Source organism: Pleurodeles waltl, chromosome 4_2 (assembly GCF_031143425.1).
Source record: "Pleurodeles waltl isolate 20211129_DDA chromosome 4_2, aPleWal1.hap1.20221129, whole genome shotgun sequence".
Taxonomy (NCBI): Eukaryota; Metazoa; Chordata; class Amphibia; order Caudata; family Salamandridae; genus Pleurodeles; species Pleurodeles waltl.
Genome location: NC_090443.1, coordinates 325,081,870 through 325,103,823, shown reverse-complemented (window position 1 = coordinate 325,103,823; position 21,954 = coordinate 325,081,870). Strand labels below are relative to the sequence as shown.

Sequence of the window (21,954 nt, the reverse complement as noted above, 5' to 3'; positions counted from 1 at the left end):
TGTTTGGAAAATGTTTATAACTTATAACCAGCAAATTATGAGCTGGGGAGTACTAATTTCACACCCTTTTTTCCCTTGCTAATCACCAAGAGTAAATGTGAAGATTATGAGTATCAAATTCATTTACGGCTCATACTTTGTCTTTAGTACATTGCACTCACTAAGCTGTCAATTTTCTGCACCACAGGGGTTGTGAGTATTGCATGCTTTAGTATATCAGCAGATCCTTATCCTTCCGTTGTCTTAAATCATCCACTTTAAATCTTCAAAGCAGCTTTCAGGCACTTGCAATCTGCCTGGCAGCCTTCCACTGGGAAACTGTTTACTGTATAACTAGGCAGTGTCTCTGTTTGTGCAGGGTGGCAGTGGTGGGCAATGTGGATGCTGGCAAAAGCACCCTGCTGGGGGTCCTAACCCATGGTGAGCTGGACAACGGCCGGGGCTTCGCCCGGCAGAAACTTTTCCGTCACAAGCATGAGATTGAGTCTGGCCGTACCAGTAGTGTGGGCAATGACATCCTTGGCTTTGACAATGCCGGCCACGTGGTGAACAAGCCAGACAGCCATGGTGGCAACATGGAGTGGACCAAGATCTGCGAGAAATCCTCCAAGATCATCACCTTCATTGACCTGGCTGGCCATGAGAAGTATTTAAAGACAACGGTGTTTGGCATGACGGGCCACCTCCCTGACTTCTGTATGCTGATGGTGAGCTCTCCTGTGTCATTGTCTACTAGGGCAGGGGTGTCCCCAGGGGTCCAGCATGGCATTGTGCAAGATTTTCCAGATATCAAAAGCAGTTATATTTACATGGAACTAATCTAGCCATTTGTTGGACATCGCTATCTTAAGGCCTTTTGGATGTCCCATTCAGTGATATTAATGATGGGAGTTATAAGGGTGAGCCAGTCCATAAGAGTATTTGTCCAAGGATGTAATTTTAGCTATGTGGTAATTTTCCCAGGTAAAAAATGCTTTCTACTGTCTCGGGCTGTCCATCTCTATAGAAGTAGTCCTCATCTATAACATCAAATATATTACCCCATATATACAACTTATTTAACAACTGTAAGACCATTTCTTAGTAAAGATAATTTTACACAAGTCCTTCTTTTTCTTACCCATGAAAGTTGTTCTAATAAGGCTTTTCCGCAAATCCCTGAGCTTAACACAGCCTCTCATTCCCTTTGGCATTTACAAGATCTCTCTCCTTGTGTATTTTGACAGGTTGGTAGTAATGCTGGGATAGTCGGCATGACGAAAGAGCACCTAGGGCTGGCTCTGGCTCTCAATGTCCCAGTGTTCGTGGTGGTTACCAAGATAGACATGTGTCCCGCAAACATCCTGCAAGGTGAGGATGATAATGGATCATAACGTTTTCGAGGTGACCTGTGACCTCAGAGGGTGGGAGTTTGAGAATCAAAGTGTATTCTGTGTCAGTTCAGTGGAACCATTCCTCCTTGAAACATGATGCATACCACAAAGCAAATGGCTGTGACTGGGCACTAGCACTGGCTAATTCCGACACTTTTGTTTTTTTGGAAGAAACTTTGAAGCTGCTGCAGCGGTTACTAAAATCCCCAGGTTGTCGCAAGATCCCCGTTTTGGTTCAAAACAAAGATGATGTAATTGTTACAGCCTCCAATTTCAGCTCTGAAAGGTAAGGTGAAGGAGATGTGAGGGCAGTAGCCTGAGATTCCTGGTTCTAGAACATACTGATTTGCGCAGTCAAGAGTGTCCTCAGCTTTGATGTACAGGTGTCATTAAGTCAATTGAGAACACTGAATTACTTCTTTCTTGCTGGTTTCCCTTCAAACTTCTTTATGGAGCTGTTGGGTTCCTTGCTTGCATGAGTCGGGCTGTTCAGCTAGCAGATTTATTTTACCATGTACTTTGGAGCTATTCTGTGATTTCTGCTGAGGTGGGTGGGGCTTGGTGTCAGTGTTTGAATCCTGATTAGGTTTGTTGCTGCAATGCTGAGTTTTGGGGGAGTAGGACATTGCTTGTCTTAGCAGGTTATCTTTTTTAGTCCTGTGGCATTGTGAAAACTCCCTGGTGGCAGCAGTGGGATCCCGACACTGAATTTTAATGCTTGGACAGACTCCTATTCAAGGCAGAAGCTGGATCTAACACTGTCTGGTCCTGTATAATGCTGGAGAGTGCTCATATTGGTAGTAAAGGTGGGATCTGATACTGTGATGGAAGAAGTGAACTCTGGCACTGTTCTGTTTTAAGTAGGATAGTGTCCATAATGGTGTCCGAGATGCAATGTTGCTGCTGTTTGGTAGTCTAATATATTGGGGTCGTGTTAAGTTGAATGCAGAAGCGCATACTGCAATGTCTAGGACTATATTATTACACTTATGAGTCTTCATATTTGTGTGCTGAAGATAAACATAATACTGCCTGGTTCTGTGTTAATGATGGCAGTGTTTTTTTCTTAAATGTGGTGTCATCACATGAGGACCGATTCACAAAGGGCCTCCACACTTATGGCAGACTCCCCACAGTCATCAATGGACTTACGCAGTGCAGTTTCTCATTGCAGAGCTCCCACCACAAGTGCGAGCCCCGCGCCACAACTGCTGGGCCTCTGCCACAAGTGAGGAGGCCCTTTGTGAATTGGGCCCTTAGTGTGGCTGTGTAATATTGAGGCGAGCATGTAGGGTGTAATCATTATGCTAGGTGGCACTAATTTCTGAGAAGTGCTCCAAGTGGTAGCTCATTTCGAATTCTGTGAAAGAACATCTGGAATGAGGTCAGCTTGATATTGTTCTGCCTCACCTGCTCCTGCTTGCAGGATGTGTCCCATCTTCCAGATCTCCAATGTGACGGGTGAAAACCTGGAGCTGCTGAAGATGTTTTTAAACCTCTTGTCACCGCGGACCAGTTCCCGGGAAGAAGAGCCTGCTGAGTTCCAGATAGATGACACCTATTCAGTCCCAGTGCGTACCTCTGTCTCTTATCAGCTTAGGGGCCATCTGTGGGTGGCTGGGGTAAGGTACACTTGAGGGAAGCTCTTTCTAGACTGCCACCCCATGTGTTTCTATGGGTGGATAGTTGGTGGGGAGGGGGACTGATAAATTATTTGAGCTACAGCTTGTTTCACCCATTTCTCTGAAGCACTCGCACCAAAAAGGCTGTCTCTTTCATATTCACAGCCCGGTTGACAAGATCAGAATTTGACCAGAGAAATGCTTGGAGTGCTGACGCTCATTCATAATTAGCACAATGCTTTCTGTATGTTTCTTTTTTTTAATTTCTTTATTGGCATTTACTCTTAATTCGGTACTCATGTACAAAATCATAGATCATGGGCCTTTAAACATAAACAGCATCACTATCTCCCTTCGGTTGCATCAGATAAGTGTTGATATGTCAGAAAGCCAAAATATAGTGTGAGGGATGAATTTGCATGGTGCATCTGGATACTCGACGGATAAGCCAATAGTTTATATTATTCAATACAGCAAATCAACAATGCAATAGTCTTCCAACCATGAAAAAAAGCTGTCTGGATGGTGTGATTTTTAGCAGGTGTTTCATGTCCTTGTGGATTCAAGACGGTGGGGAGGCAGGGAGCCCTGGGTGCGGGCTGTGGTGTCCGTTGGTCGAGCCCCCTTTGAGACGGGAGGAAGGGGAAGGGCAACAAACAGACCCCAACGCCCATTTGTTCGTATGTTTTGTAGGTAGAGGGTGGGTTCCCCGTTGAGGACATGCAATATATCAGGCCTGTACAAGGAGGAAGGAACGGACCGTTCACAGTGTATCCCTTCAGGCCTATTATTCATCCGGCAAGGGGTGCATTTTATCAAACAGTTTAAGGATATAGTTGTCGCATGTCGAAGCCACATTGTTTCCCCCCATGGGACCTTATGTCGTTTACATGGCTTCCGCTTAGGCTCATTTGTAGGATACCCGAAGCCAACAGTCCACCTTGGGTGGATGGGGTGCTTTCCAATTGATGGCGATCCGTTGTTTGTCGAGGACTGTTGACAGGTCCACTAATTCTAGGGCCATTGCCCACTGGTTTGGGGGCGAGTTCTGCGCCGAAACAGTTGTCCCATTTCAGTTTGCTCCTAATCAGGGGGGCGCCCTTGCCCTTTTTGCAGTTTTGTGTAAAGAGTCAATACTGCCTCATGACCAAGGCCATGTGTCAGAATGCACTACAGACCTTAATGTATGGGTGGGGCGGGGTGTTTTCCCCCATCCTCAAAGGCCATTTATTCGCAATTGTTACCCTGATAGTGGTGTAAGAGAAGGAGAATCCCGCCCCAATATCAAATTGTTCTTGCTGACCCAGAAAGGAGAGCAGGGTCCCATCTCTATATAAGTCGCCTAGGTGGGTGAGTTCAGCTTCACTCCATAGGGTGGGATCAAATGCCCTTAGCAGTCTCTTCATGACTGGTAGTCCCCAGGTGTAATTGTGGTGTATATGGGGTTGGTGTGTACCTAGGGTGAATATATCAAGCCCACGTGAGTTTGGATGAACGCATGAGATTCTCCGTTCCACTGCCTGGTTTGTCTGGGGAGAAAAGCCACTCTAAGAGATCTATGTCCCCAAGTCATCCTGCACTAGGCAACCCTCCATCGTATTATCTCCAGCTAGCCAACGCATGGGCCATTGTAACTCTGCGCTGCAAAATACAGTTCCAGGTCTGGGACCCTAAGTCTCCCTTCCAAGGGAGTGCGTTGCAGGACTGGTAATTGTAATCCGCTTAGGCGCAGATCCCCACATCAGGTATGATTCCAGACTTCGCAATGCATGAAAAAAGGATTTGTCCGGGACCACTGGTAGGTTTACAAATTAATACAACAGTCGCGGGAGAAACATTTTGGCTACAGCCGCCCTACCCATTGGCGACAGGAGTAAGCGTATCCAAAAGTGCATGGATTGGCGAAGTGAGGTTAAGGCTTTCCCATGGTTACCATCTAGTAAATCTTTGTCCGTGTGGTAAATATTCATCCCGAGATATCAGTCTCGAAGGACCAGCGAAGTCTGCCTTCATCTAGCTAGTTCCTGCGTTCATGTTCAGTCTGACGCAGCCGGAATACACAGGACTTACCCCATTTAACCCTGAGGCCTGCCAAGTCTCCAAAGCGTGCAAAGAGGGCATAGAGGGCTGGCAGGGTAGAGACATGGTTCCTCAAATATCAGGACCTTATCTGCCTATAATGATATAATATGCCAAGCTTGCCCCATCTTTACTCCCCACTATGCCCCCTTGGTGCGAAGTACTGCCGCCAGTGGCTTGATGGGTAGGACAAACAGTACCCCGGATAGGTAACAGCCCTGGCAGGTTCCTCTCTCTGTAGGGAAGGAATGTTAAATTTGTTGCCCGGTGTGGACCTGCACCCTTGGGGCAGTGTAGAGGAGGTTAACCCATCCCAGGAAGTTAGGGCCCATCCCAAATGCTGTCAGTATCTGCAGTACTTAGGACCAGCTCAGTGTGTCAAATGCTTCTCACAGTTCAAGGAGGTGACCAGCTCAGTGTGTCAAATGCTTCTCAAAGTTCAAGGAGGTGGTGAGTCGACCTCTTTGTCCAGTGCATCCATAATATGACACAAGTGCCGGATATTGAAATGTGTTGCTCTTTTGGTTACAAAGCCACATTGGTTGGGATGGACAATACCACCCATGATCGGGAGCAGTCTGTTGGCAAGGACTTTGCTCAGGATTTTGTAATCAAAGCTTAACATTGACAGTGCCCTATAAGAGGTCACCTCCAGGAAATCCCTACCGGGTTTCCGGAGAACATCTATGAGGGCCCCACATAGGGATTCCGGGAGAGCACCTTGACGGTGAGCTTCCTGGTAAACCTCAAGTAAATGAGGAGTAAGAATGGCGCGTAATACTCCACTGGGAACCCTTTAGTGGCTGGCTTTTTGCCCTGTACCGTTGGCCATATCGCTAGAGTATTTTCCTCTATTTGAAGAGGCTGTTCTAGATCTTGCAGGTGCAGGGGGTCACGGTGGAAAGAATTCTTTCTTGCTGGTAGTCCCAAATTTGCGGGGGGTTCCACGGGGGGAGAGTGCAATCGTTCATAGTATTTGGCGAATACCTCATTAATGTCTGACTTGGTGTTTTTGGTGTCTCCAGTAGTATCAAGTATGTCACCCACTAAAGTTCTAGGGGGTCTCTGATCTCAGTAGCCATGCTAATGTGCGTCCTGGTTTATCGGCGTTTTGGCGGGCTATAAAAGACTTATAATTCAAGTCCTCCAGTCTTTTCAGTTCCTTCCAGTAGTGGCGACGCAAGGGCGCCAGTTATGGGCGTGCTGCTGGGTTTATCGTCTCTAGTTCTAGTAAGCAGATCTGTTCTTCAAGTTTCAATACACTACGGGTGAGAGTTGTCCGGGTTCCTCATACTGTGGCGATTCAGTGCCCCTGCATTACAACCTTCATGGCTTCCCATTCTGTTCCACAAGATCCAGTTATTCCTGTATTTTCAGCGAAATTAGTGGAAATCTGCATTGCCAGTGTATCTCTATATGCTGTGTTTTGTGGGGCTTCTGTGTAAAAACACCAAGAGGGAATGGGGGGGGGGGGGGGGTAATTAAAGTCACCTCCCCATATTCACGACATTTGTGGTGCGAGTAACAGAGTTGGTGAGAGGGCATCTAAAAAAACGCCTTGGGCATTATTGGGTGCATAGAGGGCTATCAAGTAGAAGGGACGCCCATCTAGGGCGCCCTCCACTATTACATACCGTCCTTCAGTGTCAATCAAGACCCTCAATTTCACAAAGGGAACCTCTGGGGCGATCCAAAAAAAGGACTCCTTACACATAGGCTGAGTACCCTGTACCGTACACATGCCCACCCCACTTTCTGTTAACTTTGTCCAGCTGTCCTATAGTGAGGTGGGTCTCTTGGGACATGCAAACTGAATATGCTGACTTCTGAGGTAGGCATAGATCTTATGTCTCCAAGCTGGGGTGGCTATACCGCAGATATTCCACTTAAGCACATTAAATGTGGTGGACACTTAAGTTATTTACCCTGCTCCACCCCCTCTAGACCCCCTGCTCCGGATACCTTCATCCCATGCAGCTTACTATAGTGTGAGGTAGTGAACTCCTATGGATCCCAACCCCCCTATTGCTGTCTTGCCCTCTGTCGGAAGGCACCTCCGTACATCTGCAGAACGTGGAGTGATTTTTGGAGCCGGTTGGGCCCTGGCATTAGAGTGAACTACTGGAGTCCGGTCCGGATCCTGATAGCTACTCAGGGCATAGGGCTGCAAAGGAGTTTGTGCTGTGGAGAGAGGCCTCCGAGGCTGCCCTGGCCTGCTCAGCTGCCACCTGGTCTTTAGTTGGTTTTGCCGTGAGAGATCTCTTCTTAATCCGCTTTGGGTGTTAACCAGCTTTCAGTCTCCGAGGTCTCTGCCTGTGTTCATAATAGGTTCTTAACATGAAGCCAGGTCAATGCATCCTCTGGCAAATGGAAGAAGTGCACCATGTCGCCATCAGTTACTCATAGCTTCACCGGAAACAGCAGGGCATATTTCAGATTCAGTTCGCGGAGGTGCTGTTTGACTTTGGCATAGGAGTTCCTTTGACGTTGGACCACCATAGTGAAGTCTGGATAAGCTGTAATCATTGCATTCTCATATTGCCAAGAGCCTTTGATGCAAACCCGCAAAAGCAGTATGTCCTGGTCCCGGTAATTAAGTAGTTTGGCTATTATTTGATGTGGCAGGGCACCTGGCAGAGGCGGCCTGCCTGGTGTGCCATGGGCCCTCTCAATGGAAAATAATTTTTTTACTGTATCATCCAAAACTGTTTTTGTGAGCCAGTTCTTGAGGAATAATTCCATGCTAGGGCCTTCAACATGCTCAGGGAAGCCCAAAAAGCAGACGTTGTTACGTCTCAAGCATTCCTCCGCATCCTCTGCTCTGCTGTGTAGAGTGACAACTTTGGTTTCTACCTGTTTCAGTCGATCCTGTAAGTCCTGTACTATCGGTCTCACTGTGGCGAGAGTGGATTCTGCTTTCTCCACACAGTCAACCAGGTGACGGTTATCAGCTCTTAACAGATTCACATCCAAGGATACAGTGTTGATTAAATTTTCTAGAGGGGTTTTAGTGTCCATGATGGCTTGGAGAACCTTGTCGAATTGAGTAGAGTGCGCCTGGAGGGTCGTTTTAAGGTGCTGAAGGTTGTTGAGTGTTTTGTCTAAGGGTGTGGAGAACATTGGTGCTCTGCCCGTGCCTGTAACACTTGTCTTCAGAGTTCTGCGCTTCCCAATCATTGTAGCCGAACACAGGCAGGTTGAAGGAAACGCAATGGAGCTTGGAGCAAACAGATCGGCAATAGTGTTAAAGAGCTTCAGCCCAAACAGTCAAGGCCTGGGGGCAAAAATTATCAGTGGAGGCCAATGCACACCACACAATGTTCACAAATACAGATGTTTTACTTCAGGGTGAGCAAAGTCACCTTTATTGGGCGCTGAGTTTGTTGTGTGCAGAAAGCAATTTGTGGAGCACAGATGGTGGCAAAGGCTCAGTGTGGGGCACCTTTTCTCATCAGGCGGCAGAGCAGATCAGGCCTTCATCCCTCATTGAATGTTCACAGGTCCCCTCTTGTTATTAGCATAGCAGTTTGGTCTCAAAAAGCCACTATCCCAGTGTAAGCAGAGGCAAGCGGTCAAGTGATGAGTGTTGCAGCTTACAGTTTCCTAGGGGTCCATTTCATGGCTTACTTGAGCCGGTTTATAGGTATTCAAAGCAAATGACTGAGACCTAGAGGGCCCCCAGGGCAGAGCATGCCCACCTTGAGTCATAGGTTCCCAACTGTGGATGCGGGGTCCATCGGCAGCTGATTTGTGAAAGCGTGGTCTCCCCGCATGCCAAACAGGCCCCCATGTGACTGCACAGGTTGCAGGGCTCTTACTCCCCCAGGTCTGCCCTCACCGCATGTGTGGCAACGGTGGAACTCAGGTCGCCTGCAAAAACCACACCCTGTGCCGACCAAAATGAGAGAGCCGGGCCGTGTCCATCTAGGTCCATTGTGGCGCCGATGCCCAGTAGAAGCCATGCCTCACAGCAAACACCACAGGGCTGGGGGAGAACCCACAGGCACCAGCACAGGCGAGGTCTCCAACTCTGGGAGCCCCAGGGCCTTCTGGAGCGGGTGCACCCGCAGCTGTAGTCCAAATGGGGACGTTCAGCCCTGTACTTCTGGCCCCTGGTGGCCCAGTTGCTCCTTCGCTGCCTCTCACTGCCGTCCTTCAGTCTCTGCTGCACTCTTTGTCAAATTATCTGCCCCACAGTCAGGACGGGTCAGAAATGTGCATTCCTGGGCTGGATGCTGCCGATTTTATTGTAGGATAATTGTTAGGCTCACACAGAGCACTGCTATTGATCGTCTAGTTCGGCCACCATCTTGGCCACATCCTACCCGCCTTCTATATGTTTGTTATTGTGTTTGCATCTGTAGGAAGTTGGAATGTGTGTGGTGGGTACCTAAGGTACTTGCACCTTATACCAGGTCCAGGTATCCCCTATTAGTGTTGTGTAGGCATTACCTAGACGCCAGGCTCTCTAGCTGTGGATGAACAGTCAAGGCTTATCTAGGAGACACGCAGAGTTCATGCAATACCACTGTAGTCACACAGCAGTTGCACACATGAAAGAAAACACTCTGTGTTACAAAAATAAGGTACTTTTATTTTAGTGACACAATTACCAAAAAGTACTAGAGGCAACCCTCCAATAGGAGGTAAGTAACACACTAGATACGTACGCTAGTAATCAGAAATAGGCATAGGAAAGCAGTGTAAATAGCAGTAGCCAAAAGTAACCCTATGGGGAGCCCAATCCATATGCTAAAGAAAATGGAATGCGAATGCAGGACCCCCACCTAGGTAGGCAGAGTGTGTAGAGGGGGGGAGATGGGGGAACTAGGAAACCCCAAAGGTAAGTACCACAGTATTCCCCCCCCCTCCCCACCCCCAGTGACCAGGAAGAAAGGAGTAAGTTACTAGATTTTCCCCAAACCACCCAAAAGGATTAAAAGGAAGAAAATGCAACACCAAGACAAGACTGCAAGAAACCAGCGGGGGATTCCTGAAGAGGAAGACATGTGAAAGAAGGGGACCAAGTCCAGAAGTCGCAGGAGTGTCCGGTGGTGGCAGGAGCCAAAACTCACCAGTCTGTGGTTGCAGAAGTTGATCGCTGCTAGGACGAAGACAGTCAGCAATGCTGGAGAAGAGTTGATGGAGGATGCAGTCGACGTCCCACGCCGGATGGGAGATTGCCGTCAGTCAGTGGCGTGGAAAGGCCACCAACAAGCCTTGGCAAAGGCAGAAGTCGCAGAGAAACACAAGTGGAGCTGCCAGGGATCAGCAAGGTCCAGAAGGACTCCACCCACGAGGGGAGTCCTGGGCGGGTCCCTCCAGTAAGGCCACAGAAGAAAAGGCAGCCCTCACAGGAGACGCACTGGAAGAGGAACCAGGAGTCTCAGAGGAGCCCACACAGCACAACTAGAGAAGGGTCCCACGCTGCAGAGGAAGCATACAGAGGGCTGTGCGTAGCAGGAAGGAGTGCTGGCGGCTGGGGCTACACAGAGCCTGAAGATCCCTTGGAGGAGATGCCCTTCAGGGGAGTGACTCCTTCACTCCAGGGGACATTTCTTCTTCCTTCTTGTGCAGACTGAAGACTTGCCGCCCTCAGAGGATACAAAGCTGGGGAAATGTTGCAGAAGCGTGAAGGAGCTGTGGAAATATGTTGTTGTTGTGGATGCAGATTGTCTGTCCTGTAGGGTCCAGTCGCAGTTCCAGTGGCTAGAAGTCGAAGTTGAGGTTGCAGAGGATTCCTGCTGGAATCTTGCAAGCTGAATCTGAGGACCCACCCCAGAGAAAGACCTTAAAAAGCCCTGAAAGGGGAAACAGTCACCTAGCCAGGTGACCACCTATCAGGAGGGGACTCTGACGTCACCTGCCTGACCCCGCCACTCAGATGCTCCCAGAGGCCTCTGACTACCCTGGATTCAAGATGACAGAATCAAGAGACCCTCTGGAGGAGCTATGTGCACCACCCATGGGGTGGTGATGGACAGGTGCGCGGTCTCTCCCCTTTCCTTTGTTCTACCTTACTGGGCTTTAGCAGCCCGGAAAACCGAGTAGGAGCAATGCTGCTGGTCCTCTAACTAGCCACCAGAGTGCATGGAATCATACAACTAATACTGGCAACAGTATTGGGGTATGATTCCGACAGGTTTGATACCAAACATGCCAAGGTTCGGAATTACCATTATGTAGCTGGACAAATGTAGTGACCTATGTCCAGCACATGCGTAAAATGGCATCCCCGTACTCACAAAGTCCATGAAAATGGAGCTGGACTTTTTGGAGGCACCTCTGCTCATGCAGGGGCTCCCCCAGACACAGGTACTTGCACCCTCGCGTCTGGGCTAGGAGGGCCTACCATAAGGGTGACTTAGAGTGAGCTGGTGCTGTGACCTGTAATGAAAAGGGTGCATGCACCCTTTCACGCAGGCTGCAATGGCAGGCCTGAGATACACTTTGTATGGGCTCCCCATGGGTGGCATAATACATAATGCAGCCAATGGGGGATCCCCTGGTACCCCAATGCCCTGGGTACCATATACTAGGGACTTGCATGGGGCACCAGTGTGCCAAATGTGGGGTGCACTTTGGCACACTGACAACAGGCAGAAAATGGGGGTAACCATGCCAAGTAAGAGGATACTTTCCTACAGCATCACAACACGCAAAGAAAATATCTGGTCCAAATTGTTAACTCCTCGGTATTTATAGTGTGCAAGTCATACACTTTAACAATCATAAATGTGTGAGCAATTCCATTACAATGGGCAGTGCTTTTCCCAGAGATTTAAAGTAAGCTTGCCAACAGATCTGAATAGACGTATGTGAGTGAGTGGGGATTGGGGTAAATAATTATGGGTTAGGCCGGCCTAGCAGTGTTTGGTCATACAACTAATCATTTCTTCCCCTGCCTGCAGGGTGTGGGCACTGTGGTGTCGGGCACAACTCTCCGGGGCCTGATCCGCCTGAATGACACACTGCTGCTGGGGCCCGACCCTCTGGGTAGCTTTATGCCTCTGGCTGTCAAGTCCATCCACCGCAAGCGCATGCCTGTTAAGGAAGTGCGAGGTGGGCAAACGGCCTCCTTCGCTCTTAAGAAGGTCAGTGGGCCCTTCCATGTGTCATATTCTCATCTCTTGGTTTGTGTTTTATGATTCGCTGTTAAATGATTCACTGTTTACGTCCTTGCAGATTAAACGGTCATCCATCCGCAAGGGCATGGTGATGGTGTCTCCGCGGCTCAGTCCTCAGGCATCCTGGGAATTTGAGGCAGAGATTCTGGTGCTGCACCACCCAACCACCATCAGCCCCCGCTACCAGGCCATGGGTAAGTCATGACTCCTAAAGGATGGTCATAGTCACTGGTACAAGGGAAGCTTCGGAGGTGTAAAATGTATCGTCTTCTTTCTTTGGTAACTTAAAATCTTCATTAAGCTTTGGTAGTATTCAAGGCACCTAGCTTTTTGGTTTAGGCTTCCTTGGGTGTAGGAGAACTGTATACTGAAACCACATTTTTGCCCAGTTTCATTATGCTGTTACACTTAATTCAGTGTGCCAGGGCCGGCGTCCTGTGTGGAACCCAAAGGGCTTGATGAGACTCAATGTTTTATAGATGATTGTTTCCTTAGACCTGCATCACAGTTTCTAGCTTCTATCATAGTTTGGCTGATAGGTGTGTCTGTAGAACCAAAGTCTCTGCTAACCCATAAGCCAAAGCAATACAGTAATTAGCTACTGTCACTGTTGAAGTACTTGCTGTATCACTGCTGTAAACCTTCTGTTGAAAGTTATAACCAACAGTCTCTCCAATCAATTTGTGCATTTCACAGTACACTGTGGCAGTATCCGCCAGACAGCAACCATCCTGAGCATGAGCAAGGACTGCCTGAGGACAGGTGACAAGGCCACTGTGCACTTCCGCTTCATTAAAACACCAGAGTATCTCCACATCGACCAGCGACTTGTCTTCCGGGAGGGACGTACGAAAGCCGTGGGGACCATCACCAAGGTCGGGATGCAAAGTGTGTCATTTGGGTCAGGTCGCACAAAAGCTGCTTGAAAGTCATTGGGTCAGGACACATGAAAGCTGTCTGGGTACAATCATTTGGGTCAGGAAGCAGAAAAGTCTTTGGGCATAATTGCTTGGGACACGATGTGTATAAGCCGTGCGGGACAGTCTGCTGAGACAGGATGCGCGAAAGCTAAATAAGGTCAGGATGTGCCCTTGCTCAGAAAACAACCACGTATGCCAGGAAACAAGCAGAGGATTTGGTCAGGATGCCTGAAGGTGGGTGGGGAGGAGTCACTAACTTTGGTCATGATATGCACAAAAATATTGCATGTCACTTTGGTCAAAGTAAACTAAAGACAGGGACCCTCGCATGGGTGGGGTCTCACAGATGCCGTGGAGACCATCATTAATGTAAGAATAGACATAATCCTTGCAGAACAACACTTAGTTCAGGAGAGCCAAAGCCATGGGGACATTTATTGGCATGGAGCTAAACTCTAATTGATGTAGTTATCTGAACAATCCACAGACAAGGCTGGAGTTTGAACATATATATCTTAGAGTGGGATAGCTGTTAAAGTTTTTGTGTTCAACCACCACAGTTCCTGTGTATCCTGTCCAATCTCTCACCCTAGTTTACTTTTCCTTTAGTGTATAAACTTACTTGCAGCTTGTTTTTTTTCGTTCTGCAGCTTTTACAGACCACAAATCACTTGCCACAAAACTCGAAACCTCAGCAGATCAAGATGCAGTCGACCAAAAAAAGCCTCCAGACAAAAAAAGATGAGGTGGCAGCAGCGGTGGAGGAGGTGCCGCCACAAGTTGCTGCTGCTTGTGCCTTACAACAGCAGGTAATAGCGCAGCATTCGTGCTTCAGTGCCGCGCACTGACCCATCCTGTTATCTTATTTGTTGAACTCCAACAATTAATTGCTGGTGCCTTCATTCACTCCTTGATGCTGCCTTTGTGTTCTTTTTGCTGATCTAAACAATGCTTCTCCAGTTCCCCTGGACTCTATGTGCCTCTTTTATGTCTTTGTTTTTACTATTTTCATCTTTGATTCCTCCTTCTTTGTGGTGTGGATTTCATTTTCTTATCTTTGTTACTTTCATCTCCGTGGAAGTGTTAACAATATGTCTTTACTCCCTGGTTGGCCACTGTGTTGACGGTGCCTCCATTATATTCCTGCTCCACGAATTGATCTTGGCAGTACCTCTGGTTATTTCATATCAGTCAGTGTTGTGATCTGCATTTTTGAGGGCTTCACACATCTATAATAAGATGATACAAAGCTGATGTGTAAAAACCGTGCGTGGCCATCTCCCAGGTTGATTTTCAGCCCTGGGTGTGGTCAATTTTTCACAAGGGGCAGGGCTGCGTGGCCCCCGGGGCCTAGCCTTATTAAAGAAAAAGATCCTTGTACCAAAGCCACCTGGCCCAAGTCTGGCCATTGAGAATCACATATGCCTTGTGATAACTTCCTTTGGATCAGCTTTTGTATTGTGTAATGGATAGGAAAGCATGGCAAAGGTTCAAAGTAGACCCTGCACCACTCCTTAAATGATGATCTTGAGAAATGCAAGGATTAAAAACTATTTGTATTCTCTGTTCTTGCTGGAAAAAGATTTAAAAAGATTAATGTTCAGTGATCCCCATGAGTCAAACACCTGGTTCGTAACCTCCTGCATCACTTCTCATTTGTGACAGGAAGATGAAAGACCATATAAAAGATCCACTGTCATTTGCTTCTTTCCAGAAGAGCTGGTGACTGTCCTGTGTGTCTACAGCCCGATGCCATTGCTCTGTCCAACTCTGTCAAACCTACGCCACCCTCCTTTTTCAGGTAGCATATCACACTCTTTCAGCTCAGGAAGAAAAACCCCAATGCCTCCCAAATAAAATCCCCTGCAGAGGAGAGACCCATAATCTTGGGATGACAATGAATCATGTAAAGCTGTCATTCAAAGTAGTGTAAATGAAGACTACCACCATTGTAGGTCTGTGAATAGTAGTAGGATCAAGGGCAGTCAGCCCCTTTCTGATGTCTGTAGTACTGGATGTGTTGTTGTGGAAGGCACCATTGTAATGGTCTCCTCATTAAGTGTGTTTCAAGAACCAAAGAGGTGCAAGTGATCACCATCCCTAAAGGGATAGAACCGCACTAGTTGTGCAAAAAGGGGACATATTACATTTTTAAATCATGTTTACACTTGTCAGTCTCTCTGGATGTGGGTATGCTCACAGTTGTTGAGTACCCAGAATCATACCTATGGACTGAGGACTTTGGCTTGAGACCAGCCATGACCTGTAGCAGGGGAACTCCATAGCAGCAGAGGAACGGAAGAAGCTTATGGAAGTCTGTTGTCTGGGTTTAGGCAGACAAAATGATCCCGACAGTGAAGAGGAGATACCAACACTTCAACCATCACCCCAAAAACTTGGAGTTTAACCCTGTTAAAAAGGCTGAACCACAAAGTGATACCATTGGTCTCTAGTTTCATGAGCAGATAAGTGAAAGTATGCATCCTGGAAGCCCACAGAAATCAAGTTGTCCTGCAGAGCATGTAGAACTTGCTGAATAGTCAGCATCTTGAGTTTCTCCTTGAGTGTAGAGTTCATTTGTGTTTAATTCTGCAATCAAAGTTGTTTTCTACGTGGCATGAAGTAAGTGGACTTGCAGGAGACATGCTTCATGAAATCTGATGATTTGATCTGATGTAAAACATTTTTAGTTTAAGCTCCGATCGCATGGAAGAGGGCGCATGTGAAAAGTGCTCAAGTGATCGCAGTTACACTGATTACTTCTGAAAATATGAATGTCTGGGCGTGATGTGCTAGCTAGCAGCAGGCCTATTCAAATTCTGCCTTTTCAAGAAAAATCCTTGACAGGCAAGCCACAAGACTAACTATTGCAACAGTACGTGGAGCAGCATCCCTTCCTTCATGGCCTCTAATCAGGATGCAGACCCATGAGATACAGTAACTGTGGAAGCCAGCAAAAGAGAACACCCCCTCTTCTTTGCTACCAGTAACCCACTGGACTGCAGATACTACAGTACACCTGTTGTGTAATTAGATGGATTAACAAGTCTAGTGGTTCTTAACCTTTTGAGTTCTGTGTACCCCCACCGAATCACTACCTGAATCCATGGATCCCCCCTGAGTCATTATTGAAAGTCGGGGACACCCGGCCTAAGCTATTTCTATGATTTTGAACCATAAAACAACACACAAAAATGATACGCCAAACAAATGCTCAAATATTGAAATAGTTTGTTTAATTCACAATCAAAAATAGAAAAAGTTATCATATTTTCAAATTTGTTCCTTTAATTGTATATACTATATGAATTTTAATATTTAATTTTGTAAAACAGTTGCGGAGCCTCTGAATAGGCCTCAAGGGACCCCCTACGGGTCCTCAGACCACAGGTTAAGAACTACTGAACTAAGAAATATGAACATTAAGTGATGTGAAATAGCCCTGTGGCAGTCCGCAGCTGACATGGAACTGTGACTACTGGCTAACCAAAGTCTACTTATTACTGACAACCTTGTAACCGGATGTCTGTAAAATTACCTGTAGACTCAACTACTTCCTGCCACTTTATCTTTCTTAACCTCCTGCCAATGCCAACCCACGTTAGTATTCCAACTCACCTACATATGCTTGAGTGTCTGACAGGTGATGCCTTGACATGATAGTAATTATAAGTAATCACAGTTTTTGGGGTGTCCTGTTCTCTCTGCAACTAAGTGGGTCTTCTTCAATTACTCCCATTGCGCGAGCTCTTGTCATCATTGCCCACCCTCAGTCTTTGCACAGTCGCGCCTTTGTTGTCCATGCCTTCCTTTAACATTACTATCCTATTTCTCCTGTAATCACTATGTTTAGAAGGTGCCACGTTGTCTGTTCTTTCTCAACTGTGAGCTCTTTGGAAGTACCTCCATTGCATCTTATGCCGCCCCCCATAAGATGCATGTACCCAGTTGGGGTGGGCTCCAGTGCTTCATTTATTTCCCTCTTACTGCACACTGTATTCTTGCTTCTGTTTTGTCACTGCACCTCAGAATTTCTGGTTTAATGTGATTGTATGGCCTGCTCTTGTTATGTTCTGGTCTGTTTGCTGCCTGGCATGCACTTTGTGACCATACTGTGTGTGATCGCCCACATCTGCTTTCTTCATCCACTATTTCCCTGTCTCGCTGAGCCTTTCTCCTAGGTGGGGATAGCACTTGCTGTCCAAATAGTCACTTCTATATACTTTTTTGCCCTTCATTCGTTCAGGCACGTCTGTCTACCTGGCTAGCTCACTGTCCCATCTACTGATTGCCCTTCGGTCTTTTCTTTCTCAAGGCAGGATGCCTGCCTACGATGTTCACTCCCTATTCATCAGATCAGCTTCCCTTCTACGGCCAGTGGGCAGACTGCTTGCTTGCCTGGTTCGCTCCCTCCCAGTCATCTCCATTTCACCACTGGCCCCTTTTTTTCATCTTTCAGATATTTCTTAGCAAAAAGCTGCCTGCCCACCTGACTCTCGCTTCCTCCTCGCTGTTCTCACTTTATTTTCTCTCTCCTTTCTGCTGCTTGGGCCCCAGCCTGCATCTGCCGCTGACGATGAAACCCTATCTAAGGAGGGAAAGAAAGAGAATAAGGTATTCCCAAAACTGCAGTGCCAGTTTGGTGAGAGAAGAAAGTAGGCATGTGCCCTTTATCACATGGGTTGTCTGTTATTGTTCCTTTTAAAAAAATTTTTTTATTAACACTGCCACGACTCCAGTGACTACTCCTGAAAAGTGTTCTGAAGGGCTAGAAATGTGCTCTGTGTGGAGCCCTGCTGGCAATGCGTCCAATTATGCTATTATCGGAGAAATCAACTGCATCCATACTCCTTAACCCAAAACCAGATGCATTGTATTGTAGAGCTTCATGTATGTAGTGCTTACTTACACTATGTGTTGGGCGCTGAAACATACACCATGGGCATTAGCAAGTTAGGACTGATTGTGGAACTTGGGACTGATATATTTTCTTAAATTGTTGTAGTTTGAGTTACTGCCTCTCCCAGGTGTAAGAAAAGCCTAATTTCATACTAAGCTGCAAAACTGAAGGAGTTTAAAACAATGTCTAGCTTTGACAAGTTAATTCTCCAACCACTTGTTGAAAATATTTTATACATACATCTTTTTAAAGTACAGGGATTGGCAAAGACTGAATTAAACATTCTGTGATTTTACTACTAAGAAAATGCATTCTTCTGAGTAAAGATGAGGCGGGGTAGACCCAAGACAATCATTTTGTCTTCCTAAGTCTTGTTCCTGGAAGTTACTTTGGCAATTTGGCAATGGTTGCTGTACAGTAGTGATGGGGATAAGAGCTGGTTATTTTGCTCTTCTCATGGTTTTCTTCTCTCCCCTTCAATCCCTCTGCAGGTTAAGGTCGGAGGTGGAGGCCGCCGCAGAGGAGGCCAAAGGCATAAAGTAAAGTCACAAGCGGTCTGCATGGCGCCTTCGAGCGGCTGTTGAGTCCGTTGATCTCCTGTCTTTATGAAATAGACTGCGTTGTCATGAACGCCACATCGGGTTTGTGATTGGCTCCTGTCCCCTCCACAGTCAGAAATGTGACTATGTTTCAGAAGCACTCTTTTCACTCCATATCAGACAAGATGTCGCCTGTACTTCATTTCCAGGTTGCCAAAGGGGCTGCGACCATGGGCATAAGTTACTGTGAATCTGTAACAGTCTTAATTTGGGGGCTAGGGCCTCCTTTTATGTTGGCACATTTCACATGTGCAGGAAGAAGCATGACTCAAGTCCAGCAAATTACATTCTTTTCTTTTTTTTATGTGGTAAAGACTGCTGGCCCATAGAATTTCGTCAGGCCACATGTATAAATTAACTGCAGAAGACAACTGCATTTATCTCTAAATATGATATCCACATGGTACTGTTTTAGGGGTTTTTGTGGGGTTGGGGGCGGGAGGCTGTTGGGATGCTGGTGTATATTTCTGACAGGTTCCCGCTCCCCTCCTTGGGTCCAAAACAATCCGCAAAATCTATACTTTTCAAAACAGGTTTTTATGGTTTTCAAGACTTTCTCTGGCAGCTTGATCAAGAAGCGTTATGGCAACAATATATATATTTTTTTGATTCTTAAGTCTGGAAATGCGTACCAAGTACTAAACGATTGAAGTATGGCGACAGTCTTGTCAGTGGTACAGATCTTGGGGTTGAGGTGGAATATCCATCCAACAACGTGGTCCTTGGTGAGAAACACCAGTGCTACCAGAGCATTCTTGAGGGAGGAGAGATAGTATCCGGTAGGATAAATCCTGCAACCTGCGAGAGACGAGAGGAGGTGTGACCTATTAAAAATGTGGGTGAAAACAAGGTGTCTATTCAGGGAGGTGGGGATCACTTGGTGAAGTTGTGACCCTCCCTGCCCTTGCATCCAGGGTGTTTGGGAGAGCTCCGTTACCTCTAGGTTCTATCTGCTCTGCGGTGCAGAGAAAACACTTTTTGGAAGTGTGATTTTTTTGATGTGGAAATTGGAGCGGGCCTCTGCAGAAATTGAGTGAGAAGGAAAAAAAGAAGCTCCAGGCTGCATTAAGCCTCATTTATGGATAGAAGCACGCATAGTTTTATTCGTTTGATTTCTGGTTTTTGGTTCTGATCAGAATACTTTTTAATTTTGAATTTCAGTTTTAAGTGTGAGTAAATGTGCATGCCGGCCTTCGGTCCAGTGTGGAGAACAAAACATGAGTCACGAAGGATAGCCATATGTTTGTATTAAAACAGACCACTTCCGTTTTTAAAAAATTTCTCCAGCTCCGTATTTTTTAGGGCAAACATCCAACAATGAAGTTTTCAGTCTTGATGTTTATTTTCTACAATTGATAGATCCTATTTTGAAATTTGTCCTTATTAACTGGCGAAATGGCAGTTAGGATCAGCAGCTGTTCTGCAATGAAAAGTGGGTTTACTTCTAAAGAGTTTCAGTGTGTCTTCTAAAGAGAACTGTTAGCGTCCTGGGTAATTGTGCGATTTAGTTGCCTGTAAAACATGGAGGCCCAAATTCCAGCTTCCCCACTAGTCTAAATAGTGACCGCTTTGCCTTACCTAGCGAACATTGGGAGCGTTTTGAAACTCTGATATTGGCCTAGAAATCGGTGTTATTTAACAACCTGGTATTTACCTAGGAAGTGCATTGCTTGTACTCGCCGTGTTAGGGTACAGTAGAGAGATCGCTTTGTCTGCCCAGATCCTGAAAGTTTAAGCTGATAGACCACATCCCATCTAGGGGAATTGGTATTTATATATCTGAAGGCAGCCTGTGTTCTTACTGAAATTAAACTATACCACCCAGGGATTCAGCTGTGGCTAATTGAAATGGCTGACAGGACAGTGGTAGTTTTCACTGCAAGCCTCGAGTTGAAGGCTCCAGAAAAGGCAGTGTGTTGTGGAGGGATATTCTTGTATTAAATAGACATGAGATCTTGTATTATTTCTGTTTCCAGCTGGTAGTCTCAGGAGCAGCCACTTGGTCTTCTTCATGCACCCACCCCCGCCCTTCACTTTCTTTAAAGTGACTCAATGGAAGATGAAACCAATTGATCCTGAAAGTATGAACCTGTTCTTTATATTTAAAAGCCATTTGAGAATATTGAAAGATGGTATCTGCCGTTCCCACATTCCCATGATGAAAACAGCGTTTAACGTCTTTTAAATCATACTCCTTTAATCTTCATTCCATGTCCATGTTTCTGGCTGATGTAAAATGCATGCATTCTCCACAGTCTGTGTTGAACATGCAGTGGATCCCCTACAGATGAGGGTGCCTGGAGTCTGGGTTAGTAAAGGGAGTAAGATTTATTTCCCTACAGTGTCCACAATTAACTACTTAGCAGAATGTTCCTTAAATACGTGGGAACCAGAGAAAGGAGGTTGGACTGAAATAAGATCATCTATTTTAGTTAGCATGGTTGGTTCAAGAACATGATGGTGTTTTGCTCAGCAGCTCTTGTGGACTGGAAAAGAGTTTGCAGTCTCATGCATTCATTTTATGTAAAATCTGCATTTCACGAAAGTTGTCTCCCGGTCAAAACACGAATTTGGGAGATGCTGTTCTTTTTGTGTTAAGTATATAGCAGTGTCTCAAAGGGATTAGGTTGCATGTAAGTGTCTGTGTTGATTTAAGATGGTTTATGGACGTTTGCTTTTCCAGCTGAATAAATTTAGACAGGCAATGTTGGCTTAACATTTCAAGTTGACACACATTTCATTGCTAAGCAAAACTCCAGGATGTTACCTTAAATTGAACTCTTGAGTGCCCTGTTTGGGGATAATTCCTGCTGCAGTCCCAACTTCAGACCTAACAGGAGAATACATTGAATTTATAAGATTCGTGGTGGGAGAGACCACTTCTCAAGAGTCGAGGGGAAGGCACTGTGAGCCCCAGTAGATTTGAGGGGCAGGCACAACGAGACCCAGTACGTATGGTTACCACATGTGTTAATGTGACTCCTAAATCTGTTTATCAAAGAAGGTTGTGGGGAAGTGTGTTCCCTGGTTAGGATTTTCTGAGAATTTGTACCTGCCCAGAATAAAAAAAAAAAAGATTTACTTTACAGTAATTGGAGTTTTTGCCATTGTTTAAAATAAATGAAATTAAATTCCTACTAAGAAGACTGGGATTTGTTTGTTCAGATGCTGAACTCAAAGGGATGCAGCGATACAGCTTTATGGCGAAGACAACTAGCTTCTCTGCTCAATCATTTTATGGCTCAGAATGGCAGAAAAATGGGCAAAACTTTGGTCCTATGTCTGTACGTGTTGTGCTGAACAAAGGAACTGATGGTTAACAGAAAGGGTGGTA

At 46.2% G+C, this 21,954-nt stretch overlaps 1 protein-coding gene across 3 annotated transcripts in view; it reads left to right on the top strand.

The window, feature by feature from the left end:
* Window positions 1-21,462, top strand: part of GTPBP1 (GTP binding protein 1) — a 32,549-nt gene extending 11,087 nt beyond the window's left edge. For 2 of the 3 annotated variants that reach the window (XM_069231312.1, XM_069231314.1), the window contains exons 4-12: window positions 359-707; window positions 1,227-1,350; window positions 1,545-1,659; window positions 2,800-2,944; window positions 11,986-12,168; window positions 12,260-12,395; window positions 12,898-13,076; window positions 13,772-13,930; window positions 17,679-17,795. In XM_069231312.1, coding sequence (XP_069087413.1) covers window positions 359-707; window positions 1,227-1,350; window positions 1,545-1,659; window positions 2,800-2,944; window positions 11,986-12,168; window positions 12,260-12,395; window positions 12,898-13,076; window positions 13,772-13,930; window positions 17,679-17,780 — 1,492 coding nt within the window. In that variant the 3' untranslated portion in view covers window positions 17,781-17,795. Of the gene's footprint in view, window positions 1-358; window positions 708-1,226; window positions 1,351-1,544; window positions 1,660-2,799; window positions 2,945-11,985; window positions 12,169-12,259; window positions 12,396-12,897; window positions 13,077-13,771; window positions 13,931-17,678; window positions 17,796-18,512 lie in introns of those variants that run through there. The other variant, XM_069231313.1, reaches the window with a different exon arrangement.
* The last annotated feature ends 492 nt before the right edge of the window (window positions 21,463-21,954 follow it).